Source organism: Octopus bimaculoides, chromosome 2, assembly GCF_046866305.1.
Source record: "Octopus bimaculoides isolate indiv1 chromosome 2, ASM4686630v1, whole genome shotgun sequence".
In the NCBI taxonomy this organism is placed as follows: Eukaryota; Metazoa; Mollusca; class Cephalopoda; order Octopoda; family Octopodidae; genus Octopus; species Octopus bimaculoides.
Window position 1 is genome coordinate 189,898,613 of NC_142929.1, and position 17,193 is coordinate 189,915,805.

Sequence of the window (17,193 nt, forward strand, 5' to 3'; positions counted from 1 at the left end):
AGTTTCTTCAGTCGAGGGGAACAGTCGTGTGGAAAGGATTTCCGAGGGAGTGTAGTTTCTAGTCAGAGGTTGTCGTAGTATACACGTGTAGGCACGACCGACAAGGTCTGCTTGTCCTTGTGAAGCAGAAGCTGGATACACTGTTCTGATTTCGTCTCGCGCTATGAGCGTCTTTCCTTTTGCCTTTCCTTCTACGTTCCCCTAATCTGTCCCTTGCTCTCAACCATACCAGATTACCAAGACCTCACGCCCTTATTTGTCTTCAATAATCCCTTGTTTGGATGAGAAGACTTCGTACTACAGACATGAAATAAAAAGCGCACAGAGACAGCTATCCGCTCGTAGTTTGTCAGTGATAATTCTCATATCGATTAAAAACATTCTTTTTAGTTTTATGGAGCCACAACAGCTGGCGGTGGAAAGCAATAAACTAAGGCCGAATACTTTATTTGTTTAATCACAATCGCCCCGGGAAATGAAAGTTAGGTTTTTGTAGACTAAGCTAGGCAAAGGTCAGCTTCAACTGAATTGAATTAAGTTTCACAACGTAAGGCAAATCTTTCTGCAGATCTAAGAATTATAAATAAATACGTAGTCAGTTAATTCACAAAAGATGTTGGTAGCCGAAGAAACTGGTGATCATAAGACCGTTTTCGCAGTATTATAAGCCTTTGGGTAAAACAATACACTGGGGGGGGCCTATAGTATTTATTATGTATATGTGTTGTAGATAGAAAGCTACAGCGTATATACATAAGAATTAGGCTCCTCAGTCCGTGGGGACTCCACTGCACTGGAGCTTATAGTATTTATTGGTAATGGAATATAAGATCGATGAAAATAAACATTTATTTTGGTGCCGTTCTCTCATCTGCTGTTGAAATTAAATAATTAACACCATCAGACAAAATATCATGTGGAATTTACTCCATTACTTTTCTCAGCTAAAATCTACCCGGAATGGTTTAGTTTTAAAATATCTACCTATGTATCATAGTTAAAGTATATACACCATTGGAAAGCATAGAACTGTGGTTTTCGCCCGAGAAAAAAATCTCTTCATAGATATACTGTGTTAAAAATATTAGAACGCGGCTAACATCGTCCAAGCAGTGAATCACAAGAGGGGCCGGACGCGTTTCGGCCTACTTGGACCAGAGGGGCGAATCATTCAGTTACTATGACTATCAAATCGTCATTGTCTCAGACCATCGACAGCTGTTTCTTCGCTATCGATTGACATAATTTCCTGTCTTCAAGACAAAAGTAATCGATAAATATCTAACAGCTAATCAATTATAAACAGCTGATTATAAATCAGTTGTCTCCAACAGAATTATAAAACAAAAACGTAAAAGAGGTTTCGAGTTTCACTTACTTGGTAATTTGGTCGGTTCCGTTACAATCTTTAACTGATGCTTCATTATTTCAGCAATTTCTGGAATTGGTTGGTTGTAGCAGACATTTGGAGGAATTATACTATGTTGTATGGACATCACACATTTCAGCAAACTCACCAAACCTTAAACGGAACCAAGAAATTACTTATGAAGAATAGCAAGCCACTAGGCCAAGCTACAGGTTGTTCAAAAGGCTCCTCATTGCAAAATAAATATTTATAAGATGGTATAAGACTACAAAAGAATATATTAGACTTTACAAGACTTTAAATAACTTTATAAGAGGTGTTGAAAGTATCGTACTTCGCTTTGAATACATAAGTTGACTCTTCAACACAGGTTTTGAAATACATTTTGGAGAGTCTGATGCATCTTGGAGAGTCTGACGCGGTATGGACCGTGTGAAGGTTATGATTGCATCTTTTAACTCATTAATGGTTTTCGAGCGATTCTTGTACACTGATCCTTTACTTGCTCCCCAGGAAAAAAAGTCTGGCGGTGTTAAATCAGGTGATCTTGGTGGCCAAAGTCCCTTCGAAATAATCCGTTCACCAAGAAACTCTTGAAGTAGCGCCATGGTGATGCATGAAATATGTGCTGTAGCTCCATCTTGCTGAAAGTATGTATTACTAATTTCACATTCAGTGAGTTGGCCTAGAAATGGAGAGAGACAATATTTGAGCAATCTGCGGAGAGACTTTTTGAACACTTTCTGCAAATTTATTGAGTCCATTTAATTTGCCCATAAACGCTGGGTTCTCAGAGAAATTCATTGGGTTCCCTCGCCCCCATTTATTTTAATCCTATTCAGTGTTACCTACTTGTTTTAATCAGAATGCGGCCATGCTGGAGCACAGCCTTTAATAATTTAAGCCAAACGAATCGACCTCAGTACTTTTTTCCATTTAAGCCTCGTACTTATTCTATCAGTTACTTTTGCCGAATCGCTAAGTTACAGGGACCTAAACGTAACAGCACAGGTTGTCAAGCGGTAGTGTAGAACAAATACTGACACACACACACACACACACCTTTGTTTCCGCCTACCAAATCCACTCACAAAGCTTTGGTCAATCCGAGGTGAAAGACACTTAACCAAGGTGCCGTACAATGGGACCGAACCTAAAACCATGTTGTTGGGTAGCGAACTTCTTACCACACAGCCACCTCCGCAGTGTAAATCATGTAAATTAATAGGAAAAATGTTTTAAATCAATGTTTTGCGATTGTTTTTCTTTGTTTTTGTAACTTTATTTCTTCCCCTACAACTTGTTTATAGTTTTTGAAATTTGAATAGATTTTACTTCATTTCAAACGCATGACGAAGAAGCGCCAAGTACAAAACAGAAAAGAACACAACAACAAGAACACCGATTCATCTGAGAACCAAATATATTGGAAGCGTGGACGAGAATTTTTCAAAGTCGGAACGTCATCTCACCTGAACAAGCTTCTGTGTGTCCAAGATTACTTTTGCAAGAACCAACAAGTAAAGGCGACGTTCGGTTTTTGCAGAATACCTCAGCGAGTGCAGAGACTTCCATTGCATCATTGACCTAACAAAAAGAAAAAAGAAAAAAGTCTCCATTGACCTTGAAAATAAAAAGTAAATAAGTGCAGGAGTGGCTGTGTGGCAAGAAGTTTGCTTCCCAACAACATGGTTCCGGGTTCAGTCCCACTGCGTGGAACCTTGGGCAAGTGCCTTCTATAACCTCGGGCCAACCAAAGCATTGTGCGTAAATTTGGTTGACGGAAACTGAAAGAAGCCCGTCGTTTGTGTATAGATGTGTGTGTGTCTAATATATATGCGCGTGCGTGCGTGCGTGCGTAATATATATGTATGCATATATATGTATGTGTAATTTATATATTATATAATTGTACCATTGTGAAGGCGCATGGCTCAGTGGTTAGAGCGTCGAGCTAACGATTGTGAGGTCGTGAGTTCCAATCCCGGACCGTGCCGCGTGTTGTGTTCTTGAGCAAGACACTTTATTTCACATTGCTCCAGTTCACTCATCTGTAGAAATGAGTTGCGACGTCACAAGTGCCAGGCTGTATCAGCCTTTGCCTTTCCTTTGGATAACACTGGTGGCGTCGAATTCGGCTTTGCCTTTCATCCTTTCGGGGGCGTCGATTAAATAAGTACCAGTTATACACTGCGATTGATGTAATCGACTTAAATCCCTCAAATTTGAGGCCTTGTGCTTCCAGTAGAAATGATTATCATTATCATGATGATAATAATAATAATAATAATTATTATTATTATTATTAGGGCGGTGAGCTGACAGAATCGTTTGCACGCCGGACGAAATGCTTAGCGATATTCCGTCAGTCGCTATATTCTGAGTTCAAATTCCGCCGAGGTCGACTTTGCCTGTCACCCTTCCGGGGTCGATAAATTAGGTACCAGTGAAAAACTGGAGTCAATATAATTGATTTACCCCTTCCCTCCAAATTTAAGGTTTTGTGTCTATAGTAGAAAGCATTATCATCATTATCATGGCCGACAGCGGAATCGATAGAATGCCAAGTAAAAGTGCCTTGCGGTGTTTGGTTACAACTGATTACTATTCAGTATTGAAAGCCATTCATTACATCATAGATATATTTCTGCAGTCTGCTTCGCAATCAATAGCAAGCATGAATGTTTAATTACCTTGATTCCTGTACCATCTGCTTCCACGTATACAACATCTTCTCCATTATACAGTTCACTCAGCAACTTAATTTGCGATTCTTCACTCGCATAATGAACACCTGCTTCAAAAGACAACGGAAAGAAAAAAACACACGATTGAAAGCGCTGAATAATTACTTTTATGTGACATCATTAATAACGCCTTTTATAAAATAAGAGATAAATAATTAAGTAAATTCTAAATTCATTGAAATTACATGTAGAAAATTTATAATTTATGTTTTATTTTTTGTTTGATTTAGTCATTAAGCCGCAGCCATGGTGGAGCACCGCCTTGAAACGCTAAGTTACAGGGATTGAAGCGGTGATAGTGGGACACATTGTATTGTCCTTTATTTTGTCTCTTATGTTATTGTCTTTTAATGTGATTTTGTGAGCCCTTGGTGGCGAGCTGGCAGAACCGTTAGCACACTGGGCGAAATACTTTGCAGTATTTCGTCCGTCTTTACATTCCGAGTTCAAATTCCTTTCATCCTTTCGGGGTCGATAAATTAAGTACCAGTGCAACACTGGGGTTGATGTAATCGACTAGTCCCCTTCCCCCCACAATTTCAGGCCTTGTACCAATAGTAAAAAGGATTAATTATTATAATAAAGGCGGTGAGCTGGCAGAATCGTTAGCACGCCGGACAAAATGCTTAGCGGTATTTCGTCCGTCTTTACGTTCTGAGTTCAAATTCTGCCAAGGTCGACTTAATGTATAGACCTGGAAAGGGTGAAAGGTAAAGTACCAGTTGAGTACTGGGGTCGATGTAATCGGCTTCTTCCCCACCAAATTTCAAGCCTTGTGCCTATTGTAGGAAGGATTATTAATATCGTTGTTAAAGGCGGCGCGCTGATAGAATCCATGCCACAACAGACAAAATGCTTAACAGTGTTTCTTCTGGTTTACGTTTTCAGTTCAAATGGCGGCGAGATCGACTGTCTTTCATTCTTTTGGAGTTAATAAAAGAAGTGTCCGTTAAGCACGAGGGACGATATGATCCACTTATTCCTTACCTTAAAATTGCTGGCTTTCTGGTAAAATCTTACCCATTATTATTATCATCATCGCCAGATAATCTGATCATAGGTCTGCTCTGAACCGATTTGGGGTTAATCATCAACTCATTCGAAATAATCTTTTTATCTCCAGGTTGACTATCGTCATGGAGGAAGAAAATGGTACTTCATTTTCACTGGTATTTCTAATCAAAGAAACCGAATCAGAGAGTAAATAGACACATGGTTCCGGGTTGAGCCCCACTGCACCTTGAGCAAATGTCTTTTGCTATAGCCTCGGACCGACCAAAGCCTTGAGAGTGGATTTGGTAGAAGGAAACTGAAAGAAGCCCACCGTGTGCGCGCGTGTGTATGTGCGCGTGCATGTAGTGCGTGTATATGTGCACGAGCGCGTGTTTTCCCCCACCCCACTCCGTTTGATGACTGGTATTGGTATGTTTACATCCCATCACTTGGCGTTTCGGCAAAACAAAAGTACAAAAGTTCTTCAAGGCGGTGCCCCAGCATGGTCGCTGTCTAATGACTGATATGAAGGAAGAAAAGGCGTTAAAAGGATCTTACCTTCTTTGTAACCAGAAAACAAACATAAAACATCACAAATCTCTGCATATTCTCTTTTAAGAGGCGACCTTTAAACAAAAACAAGTTTTCAAAGATTTTAGTCAAAAATATTGGGTTGGTGCATAATTATTGCCACCTTTTTTTGAACAAATTTTGTTCAACAGAAACAATAACAATATTTAACAAAAAAAATTTTAATTGACGGCCTGACCGTCTGCCAAACAAATGGGAAGCAGTTATTGAAGAAGATGGTGAATATGCTCCGGAATAATCATTTAAAGATGTTTTTGTTAAATATTGTCATTGTTTTTGTTGAATAAAATTTGAAAAAAACCGCAATAATTATGCCCCAACCCAATATAAAAATACAAGGGTGTGTGCAAAAGGGGGTATACAGTTACGAAAAAAGAAAACATACAATACTCATTTATTTTCATCAAAAACTAAGTTGCAATAAAAGTATTATTATAGTTATGATAAATGATTAATGACACTAAAAATATCCAAAAGGAGGCTAATTTAATGTGCTAATAATTTTAATGAATTAACTATTATGATATAATGTGATGCTTACTGTATAACTGCTTTTGCACTCTGCTCTATATTTAATTTGGAGAGATTGTCTCAGTAAAAGCCATTTAAAATCATTTGGGATTATTATAGACTATAAGATTCTTAAAAATGCTAAACTTCTTTTATTCAGTCAGAAGGCGAGTTGGCAGAATCGTTAGTACACCCGGTCAAAATGCTGAGCGGCATTTCGTCCGTCTTTACGTTCTGCGCTCAAATTTACCTGTTATTCTTTCGGGGTCAATGAAGTAAGTACTACTTGAGCACTGGTGTCGATGTAATCGGCTCATCTCCCCACCTCTATCGACATTGCTGGCCTTGTGTCAAAATTTCAAACCATTATTTAGTCGATGGGTGAAGTAGAAATCTACGATAGCTTTTGGCCGACATGGTTAATGATTTTCTGCTGCGGAGGGTGGAGGCATTGAAACAGAAAGAGAGGGACCCAGAAGAAAGCCGGCATTGGATCTGAGAAACAGCAGGTTAGAGTGACGAAAGGTAAGTGTTGAACGTTTAGAGAGGAGCTAATTAGTTAAGAAGAACCGAAGCTGTTGTGGGAACGATTGAAGGGAGAAGACACAGCACTGCTGGGAGCTGAAGTTAGTAAGGGAAACTGTCTTGGTTGAGGGAAGCTCGGAATGTGTGTGTGTGAGAAGGTGAGAGAGCGCGGATGAGAAAGCGTGCGCGAGAAGAGAGAGAGTGAAAGTGAGTGATAGAGTTTTTGCGAGAGAGAAAGAGTTTTTTGTGCGAGAGAAAAGAGAGAGAGAGAGAGAGAGAGAGTTTTTGCGAGAGAGAGAACACAAGTGGGAGGGTAAAAGCAGGAGTAAGAGTTTGTGAGTGAGAGAGAGAGAGAGCGTGAAAGAGTAAAAGAGAGAAGTAATCAATGATCTGAGATGATAAACAGGTGATCAAAGCCGAAATATTTCCCATCAAGTAGTCTTTACTCCCTTCTTCCCCTCGTTACTCGCCTCTCTCTCTCCAGCTACCTCTCTAGTTAAGACAGACAAGATATCAAAAGTGTTCAATGGATTAGTTCAAACTAAATAGGTTTTGTTTTCAAATTATCTTGAACGGTAGACTTAGACATAACTCCAAATCGAGGATAAAATAGTCAACGACTCGGACGCTGCAAAATATTTCAAATTCTGGAACCAGGCCAGCAAGTCCGGGGCAGTGAGTAAATCGATTATAATATAATCGATCAGTAATTCCCAACCATTTTATTCAAATGAATTTTCCCACGGTCACCTTTTATATATATATATATATATATATATATATATATATATATATATATATATATATATATACATACACATACGTACATACACGTGTGTTTGCGCTGATCAGTGATAGAAAATTCAAAAAAATACTCCATCTGGTGATGCGCGTGCGTGCGTGCGTGCACGTGTGAAACAAATTGTGGAAAAATTAAATGTTTTTTAAAAAATATTTCCATAGTTTTCAAATGCAAGGGACATTTTCTGGGGGGGGGGGGGTTCCTGTCACAATAGTAAAAAAGAGAGAGACACAGATAAAAAGAAAAATGTCCCTTGCATTTGAAAACTATGGAAATATTAAAAAAAACCAGTTTTCCCACAATTTGTTTTTCATGCTTTACTCTAAGTTGAAAAAGTCGCAAAGAGTGGAATGTTCTTTATAAAATTATTTTAGTATTTACTGGCTTGTCTTATTTTCCTTATACATATCAACTCGTGTGTTCCTTTGCAACCTTCTACAAACACACACACACACACGTGTATGTATGACTGAACACTATTCAATTTTTTCTCTCCGTGTTTTTCTCCTTGTCTCCGTATTCTTTCTGTTGAAGAGCGTAGCTCGAAACGTCAAAGACTTTCCGTATTCCCGAGCGTCATACTAATATATACTTTTGTTATTTACACCACCTGTCCTCGTCTGTTGTTATTTTTTGTATATTCTCCCATATATATATATATATATATATATATATATATAAAGAATAAACATTAAAAAGGGGCCGTGGTAAAATTCATTTAAATAAAATGGTTGGGAATCACTGATCGATTATATAATCGATTTACTCACTGCCCCGGTTCCATAGTTTTCAAATGCAAGGGACATTTTCCTTTTTTCTGTGTCCGTGTCTCTTTTTTACTATTGTGACAAAAAAAACAGAAAATGTCCCTTGCATTTGAAAACTATGAAAATATTTTTTAAAACATTTCATTTAATTTTTCCACAATTTAATTGTTTTTCATGCTTTACTCTGAAAAAGTCGCAAAGACTGAAACCGGTATTAAAATGTTCTTTATGATAAAATTATTTTAGTATTTTCCAACTTGTCTTTTTTTATATTTATATATATATATATATATATATATATATATATGAAATTTTGAATTTAGTTCACGGACCACCAGTAATACCTTTGCACACCCTCGGTTGGGAGCCACTGGATTATATCGACGCCAGTGTCCAGCTAGATCTTATTTTATCGACTCCGAAAGGATGAAAGGTGAAGTCAATCCTGGTGGCGTTTGAACTCTGAACGTAAAGACGGACGAAATACATTAAGCATTTTGTCCGCTGTGCTAACGACCCGGCCCGCTCGTCGTCTTGAAGCTGCAAAATATTAGGCACCTAGTTGGGATCTGTTAAGAATACTTACCTGGAAGCTAGCAAAACTGCTACAGCACCCTCTGATCTCACATAACCATTGGCTTCACAATCAAACGGACGACTTGCACCATTAGGCGATAAAATACCCAGTTTCAGAAACTGGATTGAATGTTGTGGATTTAAGATTAAATTGGCTCCTAAAACAAATATTTCATTCATTAAAAACACAATTCGTCGAAAATAGCGTTAAAGAAATAGTAAACTTGTTTAAGGTATAGCGGGAATTTTGGATACGGTCAGACATCACGACCAAACCACAGTGGCTTGACGTGATCGGTTTATTAAGCAGCGTCAAGCCATTGCGTGATTCGATTATCTAGAATCTTTGATCATTTAAAAAAATCTTTTTTTCTTTTAAGAGATTTTATGGACTAGATCCAGGAAATTATGGAAAAACATGGAACCGCAAACGTACCCAAGTGTTGAAATTGTTCTATCAAAATTAGGAGTATATTATTCAAACCCAGAGAGCACCAAAGAGAATTGCACCCCATAAAGTGTAAAGTATGGTGAGCAATTACGGCGGATGAAATAATCGGGCTTTATTTCTTTGAGGACGATTATGGGGATACTGTTACTGTGACTGGTGAGCAGTACAGGTCGATGATCGAGAACCGGTTTGCGCCTGGTCATTGAAAATGGGCCCGAAATGTGGTTTCAGCTATACGAGAGACAATACAGTTGCTGAGGCAATGTTTTCGAGAAAGAATCATCTCTTGCTACTGCGATGTCAACTGGCCATCGCGTTCCCCAGACTTGAGCAGCCCTGATTTCTTATTGTGGGGGTACCTCAAAGAGAAGGCTTATGTCAACAAATCAGAAACCCTGGACTATTGATGGAGAATATCACAAGAGAAATCAAGGAACTGGATCCTGAAACCCTTACGGCTTTCATGGGACATATTTTGGAAATGGCACGGATGTGTGAAACTGAAAATGGACGCAATTTAAAAGATGTCATTTTTCATACGTAATGCAAAGGTATAATGAAAAAAGACTAATGCAAATTAGTGTTCATTATCTCTTCTATATTGAATTAAAATTTCATGCACCTATTTGTACAAATAAGGGAGTTATTAAAAATTAAAAACCCTCAGTAACTTTTGGGCCACCCTGTATAAAGCCACTTTTAGCGTCAAAACTCTGCAGTTTTGAAACCGGCCGATCCATTCACACGTCTCACCTCTTGCCGGGTGAGAACGTTGAAGGCGGCTGAGAAAAACGCATCCCCACTCTTGTCAGGGACATTTGCACAGACATCTCCAGGTTCTTGGATACTATCATCTCTGCCTTGGAGCCCTTCTAACGGAGTCCACTGTTGCAAAAAGTATTTGAACCTGGTTTTAGGTCTGAAAATGACTGTCTTCTACTGAAATTACAACGGGAGATAACCTCGCATACTCGGATTAAACCATTAAAAATAATTTTAAAAGGTGTCGCAGGATATAAAATGGAACCCAGTGTATCGATATATTTCTTTAGTTATAGAGTTTGGCTTCCATGATCGGTTGGCGTTAATTAGTTGAAATATTTAATATTTTTCCAATCGCTATTTGTATATTTTTCCAATATACAAATATGAATTTACGAATAATTTGGATTTTTTTTCCAGTTTCCTAACAAATACAAGCTCAGCATTTAATTGTAAAAGAAATCAACAGAAATGTCGAAGTGTATAGATATATATATATATATATATATATATATATATATATATATATATATGTATATATATATATGTATATATATATATATATATATATGGTATAGAAGATCAGAAGTACATAAATTAACTAACCTGCCACAATAGCATAATCTGATCGACCAACAGTTAGGTCTAGAATGGCCATTTGAAGAGCGCTAATACTTGAACTACAGGCTGTGTCAACAGATGCTGCAGGACCGTGGAACCCAAACGAAGAGGCAATTCGACCGGGAAATTCAGATTTTGTATTCACTGGAATGAAACAGTTATAAAAACGATTAAAAGTTGTAATTTGGATTGGACGGCGAAGGAAGTTGAAATATTTTGATGTTTCTGGAAACTTACAATAACTACTTTCGCTGGAAGTTGAAGTGGTTACAGCATCTTCATCGTTGAAGGTCATGGCTAAATAAGTTCCTGTTCTCTTCTGTCTTAAAGTTTTGTAAGGGACTCCAGAATCAACAATACATTCATGGATTACTTCCAATAAAGCATAAAGAGATGCTGGCATATATGGAGCCTACAAGAATAGAAAAAATACGAGGATATTTAACAAACGGGTCTTTTTAGAATCCTTTCCATCATATGATTTCTTTTTTTTTCCAATTTTCTTTTCAGATTTTCTACACTGGTGTAGTTTTGCATGCTGATTACGAAAATCCCATTTATCTTTTGTAGAAATTAAAATGTTACAAGCCTTTAAAATTTTTAACTAATCGGAAGTCTCCATTGCTGATATACCAGAATATAGAAATATCAGCTAAGTCTCCCTCAAATTACATCCCGTCTTGAAAGAGATATATTGGAAATTATCATTTAGAAGAGAAAGGAAAGCGTTCCTGATGTTTTTCAGGGTCACCGATCGGAGTGGGGAGAGAAGGCGAGTTATCAAATCAGACACTTGGCTAGAATAAAGGAAACTTCGCCAAAGATGCTCAAGGACCCAGCCGTACGGGTAATTTTTTAGAGTAACACCCGCACGATTTTCACTAAGAAAAAAAAAAAAAGCCCTCAGATTTTTGGCGTGGAATCAAGTACCCTGACCTCCTAATAGGCTGCAAATCCCTTATTTTGGTTCGGAAAAGGGGTGGAGCGAAGGGGGACCCCTCCCGATCCCAGATTCATTGGAAATTTTTTTTTTTAGTTGAATGAATTCCTGTGAAATCCTAATATGGTACAAAACCCTTTTTTGGGGTCCAAAAATGGAGTGGTGTGTGGTTGAAGCCTCGGAAATTTCACCCACCCCCATTGATCTTTCCAGGGTTAGGGTTAGGGAAATACGTCCCGAATTCATTAGAAAAAAAACTTTTTTTCCTTAGTGAAAAAGATCAAGGGGAGTGGGTGAAATTTCCGAGGCTTCCACTTCACCTCATTTCGTTTTTCGGACCCCAAAAAGGGTTTTGTAGCATACTAGGATGTTAGAGGAACTCATTCAACAACAACAAAAAAATTCCAATCATTCCGGGTCTCCCCCTTCGCTTCCCCCTTACCGAACCAAAATAAAGGATTTGCAGCATATTAGGAGGTCAGGGTACTTGATTCCACGCAAAAAATCCACGCAAAAAACCTTAGTGAAATATTACCGCAGTACGACCTCATGTAAGTGGGGTTTAGAGCCAAAGAGTGTGGACTTCACTAAAGGTGTTAAGAGCATCAGATTGTGCCAACTCCACTAAAGATGTTTAAGAACCATGTGATGCAGACTCGCCCAAGAAGATATTAAGTGCCAATAATGATGTTAAACGGATTAAGTATACCATTAAAAAACGGGAACATCTCCTTTTCACAACAGGATTTCAGTTGAAATAATATATTTCTAAATCTCTCAAAAAGATTTATGCAGTAGCAGCATGATAAAGTGATGGTATGTTGTCAACTTAATGTGACAGTCCCATGAAAAAGAAGAATGCTACTGTTATTTAGCCCTAGGAAACACTGTTTCCTATTGGACTTGACACATTTCCTGTGTCCTTATTTTTTCAAAGTGGAGACAAGCACCTCCACTCAGCAAAGTCAGCATCCAGAGACTAGTTTCAGGGTCATTGCTCATCCTCAGTTTAAAAACCTTAGGACACAGGGAATGTGTCAAGTCCAACAGGAAACGGGGTTTCCTAGGTTTAAATAACAGTAGGATTCTTCCCTTCTGCAGGACTGTCACATTAAGTTAACATACTATCAAGATTTCAGTTTCCGTTTGCAAATTTCACTCACAATACTTTGGTCTAGTTAAGGTATCGATCAAAGGGGTTAATGACATGGGCGAGGGGTCAGACAGTGGAATAGATATGATCTAGGGGTCAAGCAATGGAATATGAAACTTCGTTAGGTCTGCCTTATTAGAACTAATCAGACACTACAACAAATTAATCACTTTACCTCTTCCAAACTATTGAAGACATAAGCGTCAAATTGATTGTGATTTGGTAAAAGTCCAATTCTTGGAGGAATTCGAAACATTCCAGGTGGCCAGCGAGTCGGACCAAACATGTCCACACTCTTCATTAAATTCTTCCAAAATTCCTGCAAAAGATTCAGAAAGATTTTTTAGAAGAGAAAGAATGCAATGAGGATTGTTTTTCGAATTTTCTATGACGTTGGCAATTCTGAGATTAAACTGATTTTTTCCCCCCAGCGACATCATGGATAGAAGGATGATAATTATCATTTCTATAGAACGAAGAATTGTAGTTGACATTGTTAGAATCAACGGGAATAGGAAAGCAGATGACGGGGGAGAGTTAGGTGTTTATGGCATAGTGGTTAGTGTATTAGGTTTACGATCATAAGGTCGTGAGTTCAATTCTCGGCGACACGTTGTGTCCTTGAGCAAAACATTTTATTTCACACTGCTCCAGTCCACTCAGCTGGCATAAATGAGTTGTACTTGTAATTCAAAAGGGTCAGCCTTGTCACATTCTTTTTCATGCTGAATCTTCCTGAGAACTACGTTAAGGGTACGCGTGTCTGTGGAGTACTCAGCCACTTGTCCGTTAATTTCAAAAATAGCCATATATATATTACACAGGGGAGATTAGCTGAACAGCTGTAAGATCAATTTGCTGGCTGTGGCTAAAGAGATGACCGGTGGAGTCAGTCGAGTTGCCACCTGGACACAGGGCAAAGCTTGATCAATGTCGATCAAATCACAAGGCACTAAACAACCAGTGACTCCCGGGTATCTGATCATTTGCCCAAGTATGCACAGCAATAGATGTATGGAAGAATCATTAGATGCACGCATCTAAAGCTTAGAAATCTTGTAAAAGAGAGGAAATGGATTTCTGATGTGACGCTAAACTAAGAGAAGAGCTGAACTGAACAGATTGAGCAGGATTCCAAGATCACCACCACGCCAGAAACTGTCTAATCTTAAGAGGTAATTTCACGCACGACTAAATTCTTAGTCGATGTCTCTTATTGATGATAAAAGCCAGACATGTCAACAGCATTAAAGTGCACCAGTAACAAATAAATCTTATCTTTCAGTCATCAAACTGCGGCCATGCTGGAGCACCGTCTTAAAAATCTTTTAGTCGAATGAATCAATGCTAGTATTTTTCTTTTAAAGTCTGGAACTTATTCTATCGGTCTTTTTTGCCGAACCGCTAGCTATGTTACAGGAGTTTAAACACACCAATAATGGTTATAAAGCGGCGATGTGACTGACACACACCCACACCCACACCCACACACAGACACACTGGGCTTCTTTCAGTTTCCGTCTATCAAATGCACTCAAGGTTTTGACCGTTCCTGAGCTAGAGTAGAAGCCACTTGCCCACTGAACCCGGAGCCCTGTGGTTGGGAAGCAAACTTCTTACCACACAGCCACCTAAAGTGAAGGGGGGAAGAGGGAGAAGGTGAGGGCGGGGTGGGGGTGGTGTGAGTGCAGAAATAGTCGGGAAAGGTTTTAAGATCACTTACTTGGACATCGTTACTTTTAGGGAGTCTGCAAGAGATGCCACCAATTTTTGCAGACAAAGGATTTCGAATCTGGAGAAAACAAGGAAAATCCTTTTATCAGAATACACAATATCACAGTTCAACATAATCAGAACAGGGAACCATTATGTCTGCGGTCCCTAAATATTTAACCACTGGGCCTTTTCATGGAATCCACGATTCTTCGCTGACCGCTCCCCCCCACCACCAAACGTATTAGTTTCAAATTTTGGCACAAGGCCAAAAGTTTTAAGTCGATTACATCGACCCCAATGCTCGACTGGTACGTATTTTATCGATCCCGATAGACGAAAGGTGAAGTCAATCTCGGCGGAATGTAAAAACGGACGAAATGCCGCTAAGCATTTTGTCCAGCGTGGTAACGGTTCTGTCAGCTCGCAGATAGATTATTGACCCCTGCCAAGAATATTCTTTTCTACTCTAAGCACAAGGCTTGAAATGTTTCGGGGAGGGGGTCGGTCGATTAGATCGATCTCAGTATGCAACTGGTACTTAATTTATCGACTCCGAAAGGATGGCAGGCAAAGTCGACCTTGGCGGAATTTGAACTCAGAACGTGAAGACAGACGAAATACCGCCCGGCGGGCTAACGGTTCTGCCAGCTCACCGCCTTCCCTGCCAGGAATATTTATTTCTTTATTGCCGACAGGGGGCTAAACATATAGGGGACAAACAAGGACAGACAAAGGGATTAAGTCGATTACATCGACCCAGAACGCAACTGGTACTTATTTTATGAACCCGAAAGGATGAAAAGCAAAGTCGACCCTGGCGGAATTTGTACTTAGAACGTGAAGACAGACAAAATACCGCTAAGTATTTCGCCCGGCGTATTAACGGTTCTGCCAGCTCGCTGCTTCTCCTGCCAGGAATATTAAAATGAAAAGTGATACGACTAACAATAGTTGTCTTTTATCTTTTATTTCAGTCATTGTACTGAGACCATACTGGGGCACCACATTTAAAAAGAAAATTATTTTTCATTTTTGCAGATAAATATTTAGTAATTCTATAATTGTGATTTTCAGAATAAATCAAGAAACTTCTTGGCGCCAACTTACTCCATTTTCAGTTCTTTCTGGATAGTCTGGAGGTACGTTGGTCGTTGGCATCCTCAGAACTGAGATCCGGGGACAATCAGATCAAATAAAAGCTGGTTCTCCCTTCAGGTTTGAACTGTCAACGAAAAAAAATGACAAAGTATTTTATTGACGTTTCGAAATATGTCCAGAATATAAAGAAGACAGATAAAGGTTGTGAACCCAAAGCGTTTCGCCCCCCCGCTATCCCTCATTTTTTTTTTTTTTTTACGATCGTCATCATTTTTGCTTATTTGTCTAGGTTTGAAGTAATGCCTTACATATTGGTTTCAAATTTTGGCACAAGACCAGCGATTTCAGTGGAGCGGGTAGGTCGACCCCAGTGTGCAACTGATATATTATCAACCTCGAAAGGATTTCGAAAGGCAAAGTCAATCTAGGTTGCATTTGAACTCAAAACGTAAAGACGGACGAAATGTCGCTGAGCTTTTTGTCCAGCGTGCTAACGATTCCGCCTGCTCACCGCGTTAGTAGCGTCTTATATCTTAATAAAATTTACTACAGTCAACTTATTAATTTCCGTCCCCCACAATATACAGTTAGTCATTTTAGAATATTTTCAAAAGGTTTAGACATTCACGTGCTTACTATAAAACTCAACTTTAAAGATACAAAGATACACGTTAGATACATGAGAGAAACGACCGACCTTTCATGGATGGCAAAGAAAATCTATGTATTCTATCCACACGTACACGAATTTAAAACAATTTGGTTTGATTCCATGCGGCCTTTTAACAGAAGCCTATCTCTCTCAGATTTAAAATACCAGATGGAGAAACACAGGAAGTCAACGATGACTACTCGAAAATAGGGTGCTATTGGTCAAGGTGAGACATGAAGTTGGTTAGCGACAGCAGTTCCAAAAGAAAAGGGAAATTTCTTTGAATGTATGGCTGGACAGGAAGTTAGTGACGCCTATATGTCCGGATGCAGCAAAAGACCGTTGAGTGTTAGTGTGTGTGTGTGTATATATATATGTACACACACACACACTCATAATGAAAGAAAGCCAAGAATGACCCGTCTTTTTCTTTTTGGCTGTCCTAATTGTTGTTTCTCTTGTCCGGCTTTGTATCGTCTATCTGTCCAAACGTTTTAATGCCCTCTATTGCGTTTTCATTCCATTTTATATATATATATATATATATATATATATATATATATATATATATACATACACATACATACAGGGTGCGATGAGTAAATTGTCGCCATTTTATATTTTTAATTTAGTGTATGCATGTTTGTTCTTGATTTTGTTGCCCAGTATAGGGTCAGTTGTAGACTGTGTGAGAAAAACAGCACCAAGACGCTATTCACTCTGCCAGAAATTTGGAAACAACGTGCACTGGTTCTATTTAACTAAGAAGCGCTTCACATGTAGTTAGAAACACCTTTGAAAGGGGTCAGATGTCAATTACCAAGCAATATAGGGGGGAAATGATGACAAAGACAATTACATTTTATACTCTTTAAATCATAGTATAGCTCAGTTAACTAGTCTGAGAGATGAACATTTCC

At 38.8% G+C, this 17,193-nt stretch overlaps 1 protein-coding gene across 3 annotated transcripts in view; it reads right to left on the reverse strand.

The window, feature by feature from the left end:
- LOC106872932 (fatty acid synthase) overlaps positions 1-17,193 on the reverse strand; it is a 69,160-nt gene that overhangs the window by 49,672 nt on the left and 2,295 nt on the right. For 2 of the 3 annotated variants that reach the window (XM_089348238.1, XM_089348236.1), the window contains exons 2-11: positions 15,631-15,745; positions 14,531-14,599; positions 12,983-13,126; positions 10,952-11,126; positions 10,700-10,858; positions 8,891-9,038; positions 5,668-5,735; positions 4,063-4,166; positions 2,842-2,956; positions 1,379-1,522 (exon numbers count right to left, since the gene is read on the reverse strand). In XM_089348238.1, the coding sequence (XP_089204364.1) occupies positions 1,379-1,522; positions 2,842-2,956; positions 4,063-4,166; positions 5,668-5,735; positions 8,891-9,038; positions 10,700-10,858; positions 10,952-11,126; positions 12,983-13,126; positions 14,531-14,599; positions 15,631-15,681 (1,177 nt within the window). In that variant the 5' untranslated portion in view covers positions 15,682-15,745. The remainder of the gene's footprint in view (positions 1-1,378; positions 1,523-2,841; positions 2,957-4,062; positions 4,167-5,667; positions 5,736-8,890; positions 9,039-10,699; positions 10,859-10,951; positions 11,127-12,982; positions 13,127-14,530; positions 14,600-15,630; positions 15,746-17,193) is intronic. The other variant, XM_089348237.1, reaches the window with a different exon arrangement.